The 16,871-nt window shown below is 43.1% G+C and overlaps 1 protein-coding gene across 1 annotated transcript in view; it reads right to left on the reverse strand.

The window, feature by feature from the left end:
- Positions 1-16,871, reverse strand: part of T265_07349 (hypothetical protein) — a gene marked incomplete at both ends in the record, with an annotated part of 27,345 nt that overhangs the window by 6,873 nt on the left and 3,601 nt on the right. The window contains one exon of the mRNA XM_009172848.1: positions 6,901-7,123. Within this exon, the coding sequence (XP_009171112.1) occupies positions 6,901-7,123 (223 nt within the window). The remainder of the gene's footprint in view (positions 1-6,900; positions 7,124-16,871) is intronic.

Genomic DNA, 16,871 nt, shown 5'->3' on the forward strand with positions numbered 1-16,871 from the left:
TTCGGTTAGTCGTTAGAGCCTGCAAGATACAGTCTGCTTGCTTATTCGTTTATTGCAATACATCTATGAATTATAGTTACCCGATCTATTAACGAATCGAAATGTCCAAACGTGTTTTAAGTACTCCATGATGCATATTGGTTTTACTCAGCTTTGTGGCCGTTCGTCGACAGTAAGCTTTTATAAAAAAACTCACGAGTACACTGCGACTCAGTTGAATGAAAAGTAGTCAGAAGCCCACTTTAACCGGCACAGTAGTAGTTTTTTACGCTTTTTAGCTGAAAGCATTGGTGTCTCAGCGCGAAACACCCTTTTCTAATGGTCAATGAAATCAGGAGCGAATTTACCCGCTACTAGGCATCACCCATTTGGGCTTTCGAGTATAGTTAACCTATTTCTAATGGTTTTATACCTAACTGGGCGCAGTGTCAGGTTCCGTTAAGTGTAGTCTGAGGGACAGTATCACCGTACCGGTACGCAACAACTAACCTACTGCAATCAGCCAGCCCAAGCCTGACAGCACAACCATGCGCATTTATTGATCACTCCTGGTGTACTTCAGTACATCAAAACAGCTGGTTCTCGGCATAGCACAGGCACTGACCCCAGTAGAGTAGACATTAAGGATTAATGTTTTAGACATCAACTATCACTATCAACTCTGCTGTTCTCATTATTGCCGGTACCTGCGTTAGCGTAGTGCACAAAGCTCAATGGATGTAACTAAGCTCAAATTTTTGTTGAGACCACATCTTACAGAATGTAAATGTTGATGTATGTCCTATTATGTGTTTGAAAACCTGGTCTCCACCGGTACCAGGTGTGGCTAACTTAAAGGACTGTGCACAAATTTCAGGGTCTCTGTGGGGCACTGTAACCGGTTTATTCAATGGAGCGCACTATAAGTAATCTTAAATATGCTCAGAGTGTAGAATACGTCAACTGTTGTTGAATTGTCGACGCAGCTATCCTTCCTTTTACGGTGGAGTTCGTGTGAGTGCACTGCATGCTATCGAGAGTAGTTGCGCACAGATTATATTGCTGAACGGCTAACCTCTGGATAGAGGTAGGCAGCCTAGCTATTCTACATGGGAGACACTTGGAACTAGTAAGTTATGCACTGGTGTTAATAATTAGGTTTAAACAACTGTACAGTGATCCTAGGCCTTTTAGCATAGCTCGACTATGTCTGGCAGGATAAAATGAAACGTGGTATTATGCACATTTCTCACGAATCCCATGATACCCCTCTGTTTGCATTGCACGTGATTTGATAGGAAGCCACAAACGAACAGCAAGGCCACTTCCAGCAGAAATTTTCGTAATCGACGCGGTGGAGAATCACGTGGTGGTCCTTTTTGGTTCTACCCCAAACACAAAACAATATGACAGCGATGCTCACTGATATTTGCGTAAACATGAAACGTTTCATCCTCATGTGCCTCTCTACCGAAGCGATCAAATGGGTCATCAACCATACTGTGTCACAAATAGTACTTTTGAATTTGTCATGGAATTTCATGGGCCTTAATGTCCACCCTGTTCGATCAGATCACTAGAAATTACGGTGTGGATTGCGGAGTAGCAGCCTAAAACCCACCCACTTAATGGTCGGGAACCGGTCAGGGTGACTTCACCTGTTGATCGTGTGCAGGTAACTTTCGTCAAATAGCAGGTGTACAGGCCAAAAAGAGTGGTTTTTCGAGTCATCTAATGTGTAGGAAGCTGAAAGTCAAAATATGGATTTCCAAAATCCTGGAAGCGAGTGTGAAATCAGCAGACAGGTACCTAAGAGGAATACTTGGTTTATAACTCAGTTGACCAAAGCTGCATGAGCATTCGTCATATAATTTGATAATGAGTGAAGCACTTAGAAAACATACTGAATGTCGCATATACTTGGTAAGTGAAATTGTCGCCTGGTGAGAGCGAACCAGACTCGTCTGTGATTAAATCCTTCAACTGCTGTTCCGGCTTCTAACGATTTGTGCAAAATCACTGAGCTTTAGCAACCCACTTTCTAGACATCCCAACGTGTCGACTGTGTTGAAGTTAGGTTGGACGATGAGCGGACACGGTGCGATAGAATAACCTACATGCTATGCACGTGAACACACGATTACGTAATCTCATGCCGCTACCCTAGATTGCTCACCAGGGTGTCGCACCATTGTTTACAAAGTGGAATAGAACATATTAACTACAGTCCACCGAAAAGCCGAAATCAGCAAAAACTCAGGGATGCATTGGTCTCCACCGTACACTTAAACTTTACTAAAAACAGTGCCACTATTTTCCATTTGTATAGGTGGAGTTTAGGGCACCACAGTTCAAATAGATGAAGCAATCCGATTCAGGTGGTTTTAGTAGCCATGCAGTAAATTTTTTATTGAAATTTTCGGCTCACTAAGGGTCGCGTTTCAAAATGGTTTGGTCTTCTCTTCTGGTAAACTGATTTATTTCTTCGGACACAGAACTCACGATAAGTGCTTAATTTCCTCAATTAACATGAACGGGCAGATTGATCGAAACGAATAACGGTTCTTAGTGGGATTTGTTCCACTTGGCACTCTTCTGGTAGATGCCATACCTATGAGCATTTAGGTTGCTGAAAACCAGTAGGGATTTAATTTTAAACTGAAATAGACTCAGTACTCGAAGGATTCACTGGTTTGTGCGCCGACATTTTCTGTGTTCAAAAATTTATGTGACTTCCTAAATCATTCCAGCACAGGGTAGAGGCAGGCACAAAAATACGATCGATTTTCAATCACATTCAATGGGTATGGTGTTCAGAACGTGATTTGAACGTCTGAACCGCACGTCTGGATGACAAAAAAGGTTCAGAGTTCCGCTTGCTGACATTAGACTAGCAGCTGAAAGGGTCTATGTGCTCTTATGTACAGTGACTTTCTCACCCCATGGTTTCGAGCAACTTCCTCCAATATTCAGTTCGATCAGTGCTCGCATACCAGGTCTGTATTTTTTCTTGTTAACTATTGCTTGAGGCCTATTGCTTAATATAGAGCTGAGTCCAGAAATGAGTAGCAGAGACCTCAACAATCTGCAACTTACAGTGAATTAGGTGAATCATCTGAAGTTCAGGTGTATTAATGTGATACGCAGCACGATCGTCGATCGCTTAGGTAGTTGAAAACTGGTCTGGCAAACAGGAGTTCGGTGGCTAGTTTCCATCTTGTGCTTCTTGTTTATGCTACGGAGGACATTCTGACTCTTCATTTTAAGAAATAAGAAAAATTTAATTAAACGGAAAGTTTTTCACCGGATCCAAACTGGGTTGTAGATGCTCTGGTTTTGTGTTCTGATTGTGTTAAGCTAGCACTAAGTCCCTCCCTTATCCACCTTTACTCTTTTCTTTACAATAAGGGTTTCAAATAAGTCACGGTTGTACGGCAGTGAAACATCGGTGTTGAACACTGATATCATGCTGTCGATGATGTTGATGATGATGATTTTTTAGACCACATACGGACTCATGGTGCTGCAGTAATCACTCGTTCGAGTTCGTGGTGGCACTAAAAATTACTCGTGCCAAATTGCTCGACGTCCGATCAGTCAACATCTCGAACACCAGAGCAACTGGACTGTCATATGTGGGATCTCAGAACAAGCAATTAAGTTTTACATCACCCTACGTTTACACTGGTTTGGATTTATCCAAAATGCCACAACTGATCATTGCTCTGAAAATGCATGAAATCAGTGCTGATGTGGTCCGGGTGAAACTGGACACATCGCTGACATCCAGTAGATGAAACGAAATATGAGCGAAATTTGTAGATGTCGTGTCTTGTTCCATGAGGTGTAACACGTGTGAAAGCCTCAGTGAAGAGTCAACCACGTGTCGTTCAGCGCAATCCCGGTCAGTGGTGTATCAATGGTCAACACGGAGATGGCCTGAAATATTACACCCGTTTCCAGTGCAACCTGCTTGGTTTGGACGCCGAATATCCTTCACGTCCTGAGTTGTTCACCTGCTGCAGCGAGATTGGCAGGGAATTTCAAACTCTCCCTTCATTTGGGTTGCTAAGCACAACTTTCTTGTGTCGTCATTCACGCTAAGGGGGAATTCAAACCCTTTAATGTGAGTAAGAATTTTTAATGAGATAGCTGCATGGCGATCCTAGGATTTTAATTGCAAGATGGATCATCGTCAACTCCAGATCTTAATAAAATGAATAAAAAAATCGCAGCAAGGTTCTTTAGCGGTAAAATATCCAAATCCATAAACTAGTCTAAATTATTTTGCAGTTTTATGCTTAGATGGAAGATTTTGATTTGAACCGAACTATGTAACATACTCACCCTTAAATTGAGTCTTTGAGGCCACTTTGAAGGAAGCACGCCTCGAAAATCGTACAATATAGTCTGATCCCGATGATTCCGCACCATAGCAGACAGACTAGCGATCAGTGAAAGTGGTTCAGAAGGGCAAATAGTTTTGAAATAATTTTTCTGGAAACTATGGGTGTAAAAGTCTTCCTTTGTGAATAAATTTTTAGTTACGCAATTTTCGATGTTGGGAATCATCGGAAGCTAGGTGCGGTACACCTGGACGAATTACCACAAGTTTGATCTCCATATAGGCATGGCCACCGAAGCTCATCGCCCATCATCCGAACGTGCGATACCTGATGTTTGTCCTTGTCTTTCCTAGTAGGTACAGAGATTTACTGGACAGTATTCGACACATTTAGTTGATCACTGAACGAGTCGTGCGAAGGGTATGCGGTTTCATACAAGCCCCTCCAAAACACTTTGTTAGCAGCCGTGATTTCAATGAAACCACTTTGGTGAAACAGACTGAAAGATCATTCAATCACCGTTACAGACAAACAGGAGTTCACCGAGGGAGAAAAGTAAACAGGACCTATCACTTATCGGTATTAGCTACTTGAAAAAAGCATTTCAGCACTGTGCGGAGAATTTAGCAGATTATTTTCCAGCCACGTTGCCAATGTAACGGAAATCCAGTAGTCTTGAACAGTTTGCATTTGAAAAGCACTAACCGAAAATATGTTGGCGTCTTTTACTGGTCCATAAACAGCAGTATCATATTTACTACCTGTTGACAGTATTGTCGCGTGGATCGGACTACACTGTGGGTCACGCCATACTGTTGTGGTACACAGCCCCGATCTCCCCACTTAACACTCCACCTGCAGTGCTGTATTTACGCACTAATTTATCAGCTCCCGCCTCCAAGGCGCAGCTACCTACCCCACCTCCCCGAATCATTGGTGAACGAAACTGTGGCAGGTAAAACCACTGTATGACAAGTGCGCGGCTAATACAGATGATGATGATGATGATGATGATGATGATGATGATGATGATGATGATGATGATGATGATGATGATGACGATGATGATGATGAGGACTAGTTGTCAACACACGGACTCATCACAATGGATTCGCCATGCAGCCATCACCCCACATTGGATGACTTGATAGTGTCACCTCCAGCATCAGGAATGGTAACAACAAGGTCAAACAACTAGGTGAGTGTCAATATGTGTAGCTGATTGCTCGAATGCATGTGTTCGGGCATCTGCGGTGTAACGATATTGACATTTTGTCTACTTGTGAGTAGTTTGGTGGAGAGCATATTTTGTTAGCATAATGGGCATGAACTATCAAATAGTTAGACTATGTTCATGATAACTGACAGTATGAAATTTAATGAGATCGATCGGTGGCTTTTCATAGCAATGGCTTCGTCGAATCTTATGGGAGTGACACGGATCTCATTCTGGCAGGTGGGTCGCACAAACGCATCCAGATATATTGTATTCTCCGTACGGTTCCACCTACACACATGTTGTGCACTCCTGGTTTCACAACATTGGACGAGTATTAAGATACTCAGTGAGTCGCTCAAGGAAAACGAACATCTTGTCCTTAAGAGTATCACACAAACTATCGACCAGACTGCGTTGCATTGAAAATGGAGGTAGTTTTTTCCTGTTCGTGATGATGGGGAACCAAATGCCTCTGGAGCCCTGGATAGGGATTGGAGAATAGCCATCTGAACCGTTTCATGGTTTGAAGAGAGGCAACAAAATCCTGCAGATGAAAGCATAAACCATATCATACCATGTTCAGTGTCATCACACGCCATTCCACTGAGAAAATTAGCCAATCTTACTGATCTCCGTTTTGGTTTTGAAAGATTACACCAGGTGCCACACCTCTTTCATGTTACTCTATCGTGGTTATTCACCTAAGATTACATCCTCAAGATAGCCAGACGGGAATTCTCTTACGTTAGAGAAAGTCAATAGTTCCTGGGTGGGAATTTTAGCTGTATTTGGGTTATGCATGTAATCAAGAGGGTTGCTTATTAAAACACATCTCAAATTCATATTGACTCACATCTCACTACACCGTGAAAAAGTTCCAGGCTCATATGCGGTCATTTTGGACACTTTACCATGATACCTTATGAAGACCACTGTGACATATTAACGTGGAAAATTTGTTACATCCGTAGTATAATCCACATCTAATCAGTTACCATGTGCCGTTTTCAGCTTTTTAAAGACCGTCTCCTTAAATCTAAAAGATGGAATTAATTTTCCCGTAGAAAATGGATGTTCCACGAAGGTAACTAAAAAAACCCTCCAGCGTGTAGGTCCCCTTCTTCGTAGCTCATCTCTAATAACTTATCATATTGCTTGGATTGTCTTGATAATTGTGTAGCAGAACCATGATCTGCTTTTCCGATTTGCAGAATTTATGCGCTTTGTTAAGCAACCCTGCAAACTAAGTGGCACGGAGATCCAAATCTATGCGAACAACGCGTTGATGCACTGCTTGAACACGGGAAATGAGTCGCATGAACATAGATGTTTGCAGTTTTTACTAATGAAGCCTACTTGTTTCTTTTGCCATTTAAGTTCATCCAGTGCTTGCTCCAACTCATGTCTTCTATTGCGTAAGGCCAACTCAGTGGCTTGCGCCTGGGCTTCCAGATCATTGGCCACTTTGCTCAACGTGTGGAAAATTGCCTCGCGTAACCGTTGTCCGGCACCGACCTCGGCTTGTGCCCGTAGCCAGTTGTAGCGCGAGAACTCCTCCCATTGTTGTGGAGTGACCGTGCTGCAATGGATGAGACATAATCAAGCGGTTCGAATAATTTAAAACATCCTCGTGGCATTTCGAGAGGCAAAATTGTCCCGAAGAGGACATATCAAGCACAACTCCGAAATAAAATACCTCTGTGGGACCGGTGATCAGGTTTGTTGTAAGAGAGAATCTGTTTGAACCACTATCGACAGATATACTGAGGATGTTGGTCAGATCGGGGCCTGAACACAGTTAAACAATGTAACCAAGTGGGCCAAGGGTCTCTGAAGTAAAATTCGTCCACTTTGCACACTGGTCCCAAGAACAAGTGCTAGGTAGGCTCGGTCAACTTACAGATAAAAGGCACTTAAACTCAGCAACGCGACCTTAGTACCAAACTCTTTTGGTCAAAAGCGTGTTTACAGCAGCATCAGAAAAGTGTTTCCATAATAAGCTGACTGGTTAGTAAAATGTAGGAGAATAATCAACAAAGTTGGGATGGTGGACGTTTTGACGCAGGTGCCCTGTGGAGTAGAGCAATATGCTTACATTGTATTTAAAACAATCCGAGGTTAGATGGATGTAGAGAGATGAGGCAAAATGGTTAAAATCAAGTCTTGCTTGTTGTGTGTGAACAAACAATCCGTTGAGATGATCAAATACTTTGTTGAAAGTCGAGTCAGCACAATATCTGTGCGTTTCTATTGTTCAAGTTTCTATGTAAAACAATTTGTTGCAACGAAAGCTTAACCAGAAAATTTAAGTGGTACTCATCCGATTGATAAACGAACGTCTTGCTACGATAGTCCCCAGTCTATTTGCTAGCCGTTCGACATACGGTAATCTCCTTTGGGGCCAAGAAAGTTATACCATAGATACCTGCCAATAGACAAAAAACCCTCGAGGACGTGACAAAAAGGCCTAAAAGTAAAATTTATTTGCAGCCAAGATATAATTATCTGATTGTTTAACAATTACATGTTCTGACTGCAGTCAGGTGAGTGGTTACCACGTCCAAGCAAAAATGTGGGGACCCAGCAGAGCAAGGCAACAGCATACTGACGATGAGGAATAGTGAACCTATCCATGAATACCAACTTAGGAAAGAGAATCAACTGCGGAAGCCTACCTAGACTGTTTTGTTATCAGCTATGTATTCGGTCGGTGTTGCGTAAAGAACGAGGACCGAACTGAACTTATAAGTATTGTCGTATCAAAAAAGACCTTGTTGGTTTGACAGGTAAGATATTCATATTCCATTCTGGTGACTAATCGAATCAGAGGCGTGTGTGTAATTTTGTTTAAGGAAGGACGTTCATCCTTCGGACTACCGGCAGTTATACTGTTTTAACTGAGTGGTGCATTTTGGCATTTCCTCGGTTCGCGAAGGGGCTTTACCCACCTATCGATCGAATTTATTGTGTTCTTAGGCCTGAGAGCCTGACTGTTATTGCATCGGTTAGCTGAATTCGCAAGTTGTTTAAGTCTCCAATGCAGTATCGCAATTGTACAGGGTATATTCGCTGCTCAGATGCGGTAAAACATTCCTGGTTTATTCAAAAAGTCACTGACGTCCAACAAACTATCATTTGCTTATTACTGGGGACGGAGAAGTAATTCATTAGAAATTTGAATGAAGACCTTGTCTATAGCATGTACGGCAAAGGCTGCTTTCGAGTTCCCATGTGGGCGTATTTTTTCTTCGTAACCATTAATACACACAAAAGCAGTGTTAATCGATGGTCGGAAGTTCGAGGGCAAATTAGGAACAGTTATTTTCTTGCTTTAGGTTTTTTTGTGGACTACTTCAGTTATTTGGAAACGTTGGATTGGTAATGCTGAGGTATGTATGGTGGTTTTCCGAAAAAAAGATAACTAAACAAACTCCAAAGACTTCTGGCTTGGTCGCATGACTCACTTGAGGTGCTTTTTGTGGACAGCCAAATAGAGGGTCAAGAAGAGACACAGGAAACCAAGCCAACTCGGTTAGTTTTCGAAATACGACTACCCAGAAACTTTGTCTAACTGTCCGATATTTTGAAACCAAAATTTTGTGTACTTTCACGCTGTGTAGCGGCCTTAAACGCTGAAGATGCCCCAAAAACCCACTTGATCTAAATAATAGAGAAACTTGATTTAAAAGTTAGACAGACTAACACAAAAATGAACGCTGTGGTCAGAGTTAGGTAAGGAGGGAGGCCCAATACTGGGATGTGACATGAAGTCTTAGAGGAATAGACATCTGATTTCTCAACGTATAAAATTTTACGAAGCACATACCCCCATCTAGAGGGTGATTTTCCAGGGATCAATCATTCATTTTAATGGAGAGACAAGACTACATAGTCATGGTCACGTTTATTGTACTATCCACCGTTCGCATAAAATGATGAATCCACATCTGGGGCAAGCCAACGTCATACAGATGCTCGCTACGGCTTGCCATTTGCACCAAGAAACTTCAAAAGTGGAATCGCTCAGACGAAAGATTTAAAGTGTGCTGCGACTTTTCAACCGGTCCCACAATTTTTGTGTCACTTATCGGAAAATTATCGGGAACGATTCCGGAGTCATTGTTGACAATAAACATAAATGAACGTACGGAAGCTGTGGTGAACCGGTATTTACGAAATAAAACTGTAATACCTGCCACGTAATGGGCCCTTCTTTCTGAATGAGTCGCCATGACTTGAAAGTGGATCATGAAAATAATTTCTAGTAAATTTGGCTGCTTTAGCCACTGGATGGGGATCTCGAGACGTGATGCCATTGATTATAGGCAATGATAGACGCTGTTCTATCAGGTGCTCACCGGCGCGAATACATCCAGTCTGTTGTCTTCATTGCTCCACTCCCGGTCATCTATTTTCCTCCTGTTTTTCGTCGTTTACAGAAACACCAGGGGAGGACTTCGGTGTTCCCCTACCGTGCAACCGTGTCAGTTTATTTAAGTGGAGCCATATGGAAGTGAGAAAGGAGTGGAGGACTAGGACTAGCCTACCACAAATATCTAAGGTGCCTATACCTCCAACACTCAGTCCGACTGTGGATAGAAGCTAAAAGTATGAACGTCACTGACATTGGGTAGCCATCGTATCGTTCAGTGTCTCCAGCCAAGTACAGCGAGGGCCACGTGGACCCCATCCTGGAAGATGAACGGCACTAACAGCACCCTAAACTTTCGGAATATCTTTTTTTTCTTTCTTGACTCTTCCACGAAGGGAAAATCTACCCCAGAGTTAGAGCGTCAGCCTCCCCTCTAATGTGCAGGCACCCACTGCCATTTTCCAGACCACCGACGAAAAGAACTAAGGCAACCAGAACCAGTGTAAAACATGCCAACGATTTACAGTTGATAATAATAGTAGTCACTGCAAAGTAGAGCAATAAGTTGTTTTGATGACATGTGACGAGTTATTTCGAAAAGGCGAACTGAGTAAGATCCACTGAGATCCTCTTCGCTCAGCATAATACAAAAACACTGATGGGAGACAGCAGTGCTTGTTTCGGAGGATAATTCGAACTCTCCACTTTGAACAACACTTCAGAAAAATTTGGGCGGGAAACACCAACAAAAGCAGTACTAATGAGTGATCATAAAATCAACTCGCGAATTTCTTTCATTGTTAGCAATCCGACTCCAACATGAAACACCGGTTTTTCTCAACCAGTGTGACTAACTGGGACTAATTCGATCACCCACTTAACAGCTTTAAATCCTTGTATTTCCAGTCATGACTGTCAATGCTTATGCTGATGTTGAAGTTGTAGTTGATGGTGCTGATGGTAACGATGATAGCGGTTTCTCGAAAGGGGCGCAATCTTTTCTCCATGAAATCTATCACCGATGATTCCAGTGTAGTTGTTCCGCAGGATGAAACACATGTCTTAATTCCGTGCGCCGCCATAGGAAAGTAATTCATTGAGGGCTCAATACAAATACTGTCCGTCCTTATCAACCAACTCAACAAGAATCGTGTAACGAATTTAGGAGGTCTGAGACCACACGTCTGATAGGATAAATTCTTTGAAGATAGAGAACAATCAGTGACAATTCTAAAAGCCATTGTGGGAGGAAATTTAGTCAGCTAACCTGTAATTTATTAGGACTCGCCAGGTGGATTATTTTTTTGCGCGATCCGCTGTTTACTATGAGGAAGCACTACAGCGTTTCCGTCGAACTGAGCAGGACGAGTTTACTCTTGTCAGAATCCAATTTACTAAATTTTAATGCGAAAATATTACTAGTTGAAGTGCATCCAACGTCGACGGAAGCAGTTTTAACCATCAGTAATAACAGAATGTCAATGCACTGTTCTAATTTTAGTGCTCTCCCCTGTTGGTTCCATTTCGTTTGTGGCTTCAGAGAGAAATCGCTCTCAACTACCAGTAGTCAAGATAATCTCGAAGCTATGACACACCCGCGCCGTAGTAAAATAGCCTACGGGATAGTGAAGCACGTCACGTATACAGATGCTTCACCTCAGACGATTTAGTCCGAGTTTCTCCCAACAAAATCTCCAAGTATTGTGCGTGTGTCGCCTTTCTTTTAAGAACGAGGTGACGAAGTACGTGAGTGTTGTTGACGTTCAGTAGATAATGGAAATAGTTTCATCGTTGAAGGGATTTCGGTTTATGCGGTATATGCATGACGGTTTGTCTCAGCACAAAAGCAGCGCAAGAAAGGGTCACAGAGAAACATTCACTCTTTATCAATCCATAAAATATAAAATAATGAGCCTATCCATTTTTTTGGTTTCAACAGACAAACTAAACTGGATGCATCAAGGTGACGACGTGATAAACCCACCAGGTTAAGCACTAAGGCATAAATAAAATATCAAACTCAACAAGTAAATTTGACCCTCTAACTCTTCGAAAAGTGACAGCTTCTCCACGCTAGTATTTTATACAAAAATTCCACACAGTTTGTTCCAGATTCCCATCAAATGAGAAACACTCGATGCTGAGCAAAGACCAGAGCATGCTAATAATTTTACCAAAAGAGATACATCATCTTCTTTGGCACGTTGAACCACATCCTCGTGGTGCCAACTGGGTAGCACGGATGTCCGCCTGGGTGAGCTAAGATCTCAGTAAATCCAAACAGGACCAAACACCATATTTTATTTCAATGTGCTGGTTACACTTGACAATGAACAACGCAAATCATCTGGTGCCTGTACACCAGTTCCAACCAGTACACAGGAGGGACTCGTGGGCCTGGCGTGCGAGGAATATGGGATGTGCCACAAATGGAAAGCTGGCTTGGTAGCCCACCACCGCGTTCAAGTCCATAAAAGCGATGGCGCGGAAGTGGCCACCTAGTTGATCTGCTCTGATTGTTTCCACCTTTTTCCGATGAACACTGGCCTGAATCAACACCAGCGACACACACCCGACCCGGTATGAGCTCTGACAAGTGAAGATCTCTGGTGCTCATGAGTCTCAACAAGAGCCACAATCACTCTTGCAACTGGCTAACAATCTGTATCAGTCTTGCGACACAAGAAAACCGTTCTGTTCGTGAGATTGGAGCTATATTTTACTAGTCGATTGGCTATCAACATCAAAACCAGGTTGCGTGTGCTTAACTGGTGAGCAGAGTTGTACAATTCATCGTCAAGCGTCCCTGATGGAACCCTCGGCCAAACAGCTGCCTATTTGTCGGAATTGAAAAACTATAGCTTCTGGTTCAAACAAACCATGGATTGCACCGTGTTACTCTTAGGGTGCCACTAGAACGGCTTTTTAAGAAAGTTAACCTTCTGGCATTTACCAGACGGTTGAAGTCTGGAATCTGACACCGGGAGCAAGTCTTGTAACTTCTTGACATCGCGCCTCCAAACCAGACGGTTGAAGTCTGGAATCATGACACCGGAGCAAGTCTTGTAACTTCTTGACATCAGCGCCTCCAAGAAAATTCCGCACACGTAGAATCCTGTCTCTCAGCGCCGTCATCGTCTAGCCTATCGTGTGTCGGCCAACCGAAAGAAGATCCACCGAACCAACTACGCCGCCATCCAGAGCCTATGCCATCAAAGACAGAAAGATACAGCGTCTGCTGTCCTTGATGGATTGTGGGAGGATCCATACAGAAATAACTTCGGCCTACCTCTGGACACCGAGCATTATTGGAAACAGGTGCTCTACCCTCTAAAACACGTGGACGGCCAACCAAGTCGCGCAGTGGAGTTCAATTGAGCCAGAAATTGAGGTAGTTGGCCGTAAGATCCGTTAATTAGGCATTTCTCCCCAGGATTCAATAAGCTCACGCGAAGGATTCTTTGCCGGTTCAATGCATAACCTTGCTGGGTATTTTAAATTATTTTTATTTTCTGGGGTTTGTTCGCCTCACTCGTGTCGTTGTCACATTACTCTATTTCCAAATGGGCCGAATTCGACTTCAACAGACCACCTGAGACCGACGTCCGTGTCATCCGTTCTTGTTTGATGATTTCGTAAGGTATTTGCTGATCACTGAAGCTGTATACTACAACTTCCTTCACTTCAGTTTGCACTTCTACATGAAGACGGTTGCTTGGAAGCCACTTGGCTGCTACACGCCCGCTTCGTTGCTCTTCATCCACTGCTTCTAACTTCGGCTTGACGTTTGCTGATATCTCAAAAGCGTTTGATTCGGTTTTTCATGACGCGATTGTCGTATCTGCTGAGGTGTTTGGGACACCGTCACTCCTGGTTCGATAAACCGCACAGTCCTATGAGAATGCTCTAGCAGTTTTCCCAGTTAGGAGGTTCACTGTCAAAGAGGTGTGAGACATAGAGACTCACTCTCTAAAATATTGCTCCTTATGACAATGGATGAGGATTGTGGATACCAGTTCCATAACACCCTAGTGGACTGGGTGAGATGGCTCAGCGGTTAGAGTTCGAATTTACTGACCGGAAGGTTCATGGTTCGAACCGGACTTTTTCACTTCGACTTCCCATGTCTAGGCTCGGGCAACCTGGTAGTATCCCATCCATCGTGCTTCCTTCGGGTGGCATGGCAGCTAGGCACCAAGAGGGTGCCTTCGCTGACAACCGTGTCGTGCGTGAAGAAATTCAGAATTGTCTTGAAGAGAGGCTTGAATCTGCGGTGGTCGAGTTGGGGGAGTTGGTCTGACAGTTAATGCCAGAAAAACAAGACAACGGTGATTTGTGGAAACAGGAAACAGGTGGCGACCGCGGTCTTAGCCGAACCTTTTTTCTTGGCTGAGGAAGTCAATAATCATCTATCCCCGACAAACACCTTGATCAATTTGGGCATCACGTTTACTTTTGAGTGAAAAGGAGTCTGCAACCACCGAAGCAGCTTCTAAAGCTATGACACGTGCCCACTGAAGCCTCCCCAAAGAATGAAGATTACAAGGGAGTACGTGGTACCGAGGCTCGTAATCGGCTACATCTACCAAATGACACCCCAATCACCTACATCCGCGCGGGACTTGGCAACCTATGCCTGAGTTTAATCATTTTAATGCAGCGGAGAACGCATATAGAAAAGCTCCTGTCTAAACAGTGGTTCAGCATTCCGCGTTCAGCAAGGTTGTTCGGGGCCCCAGCCTTCCGATCCGAGTCCAAGGTGTATGCTTAAACACCAAGAAAGAGCTGGTGGCCACATTGGGCGACAGTCTACACGGCAGCGTTGATGGCTGTGATTTGCGAGAGTTGGCCGCTTTGCTCCCCTCGAACTGATGGCTTGTATTTCCAGAACATGTGTTTCCCTGAATATTTATCCGCGGTATCCAGCTCCGATGCAACCTGCACAGGGCAAGAGTTAGAAACGCTTGGCATGGTCATAGGGGCCAGAAGGTCTGTTGAGAAAACTGTGGCCAACCGAGGAGCCTGGTGCATATTCTGCATTCCCGCTGGACGACGCATGATGCCAAAATAGCTCGTCGTAATCCGGTTGCAAGTTAACTCGTAAAACACAACCGTGGCCTGGGACACACCGTCTTTGAGAAGATGAGGTTATCTACCTTCATTAAGCCTGACCTAATTGCTGTCCGAAAGTGCCGAGAAACTCTGATAGGCGTTAGCGTAGTCTTGAATGGGTGCGAATTGACTGTGTGGAATAAAAAGAAGCAGAAGTAAGGTACTGTTGAATGTCCCATCGCCATCATCTCAGCCCTGTATGTGGTCGACTGCAAAGTTTAATCATCGGTCCACCAACCTCTGATCATCTCATATCAAGAGATTTGTTTTTGTTAGTGAACCAAGGCTGTTATTCGGCTAGGATTTTCTAAGATCACAGTCAGCCATTATGAGCTCTGCACTTAATTACAACACTTTTATGCTTGGTACAACCAATAAATTTCGGCTGTTTCAAAAATTAATACTACAGACAAACAGTTCCAAATTAGTGCCTAACCAAGGTAGTCATTATTTATGTATACAAACATCCCGTTTAATCAAAGTTACTCAGTCAGATGAGTCTCTGGTGCAACGTGTCTGTACACCAACGCTCTGGTAACCAAAAAGTTGTGCAAGCTTTCGGCCTACGGTAAATGAGTGTCCAAAGCGTAAACAGCCGTGCTAAAATAAAAACGATTATTTACTCACTTGTAGAATTTATTCGTGGGTGTTGCTAGTCTACCTGCCCGGAGGTGCACATTACTGAGCATTCAGTTAAGCAGATCCACTTTTCATTTAGTGAGTTAAGCTAACGTCAATTCTATACAGGCTGTCATAAGAGCTTCTAGTTTGCCGAGGATGCACATCCATGAGCAAGAGAAGGGCGGTGGGACATTTGGCTAAACTATTATGCTTGGATCCGAAATTTGTGCGTATGACAATTGGAACAAATGAGTTCTAAACAACTAAGATTTATAGGCAAAAGAAACCTGATGCCCCGTTTATTTCACGGTGCAAACCTTAACAGCAGCCGGATCAATCAAACACTGGAGTCAAAATATTGATTTTGAGGCGCATAAGTCTGTAGGTGCATGGTATTGCCGCATATGTCGAAGTTAAGTCTTCCAGTCCCAATAAATGGCTTCAAAAAGAGAATATCATTAATTATAGGAAAAAACAAAAGATTATAAAAACTAAAGAAGGGATAACTTTTAAAAGGAAAAATTAGCCTGTCTGCTGCGCGCTAAAATATGGTTATGCAGGTGACAGGAGCAAAGAGCACAAGGATTTCTGAACTGTGACCTACACTAAAAATCACTTGTGCTTAATCTTTTTTAGGAAAATCATTTTTGGGCCGGTCCTTGTGAAAAAATAAGACACCCAACCAATGACTGCGCAATAAATACTGAGTTTAAGTAACGCAGCCAACTTAATCCAGCGAATAAGGGAGTAACTTTTAAAAAGTGTGTCTTGTTGCCAGCATTCTTCTGAGGCAACCTGTTTTAAAAGTGATTTTTATTACATATAGAATAACTTAGAGCAATTAGGATGCAAAGTATGATCAAACCAAACGATGTATAGTTTACTTCTTGATTATTAGCCCTTTGAATCCATCATGTGTGACTCGAGCTAAAAATAATTAAATAATATGACATCTGCGGTATCGTAGAGAAAAAGGCGTGCTTCACTGTTACTTATAAATGTATTAAGACAATTAAATGCATCATCATCATCATCGGCAGCATGACACCAGTGTTCAGCACCGATGCTTCACTGCCATACAACCATGACTTATTTGAAAGCCTTATTGTAAAGAAAAGAGTAAAGGTGGACGGGGGGTGGACTTAGTGCTAGCTTAACATAATCATTCCGAGGTGCCTACACCTCTAGACATTCACTCAGGCAATCTGGATAGAAACTGACA

This window comes from Opisthorchis viverrini, assembly GCF_000715545.1.
Source record: "Opisthorchis viverrini unplaced genomic scaffold opera_v5_169, whole genome shotgun sequence".
Taxonomy (NCBI): Eukaryota; Metazoa; Platyhelminthes; class Trematoda; order Opisthorchiida; family Opisthorchiidae; genus Opisthorchis; species Opisthorchis viverrini.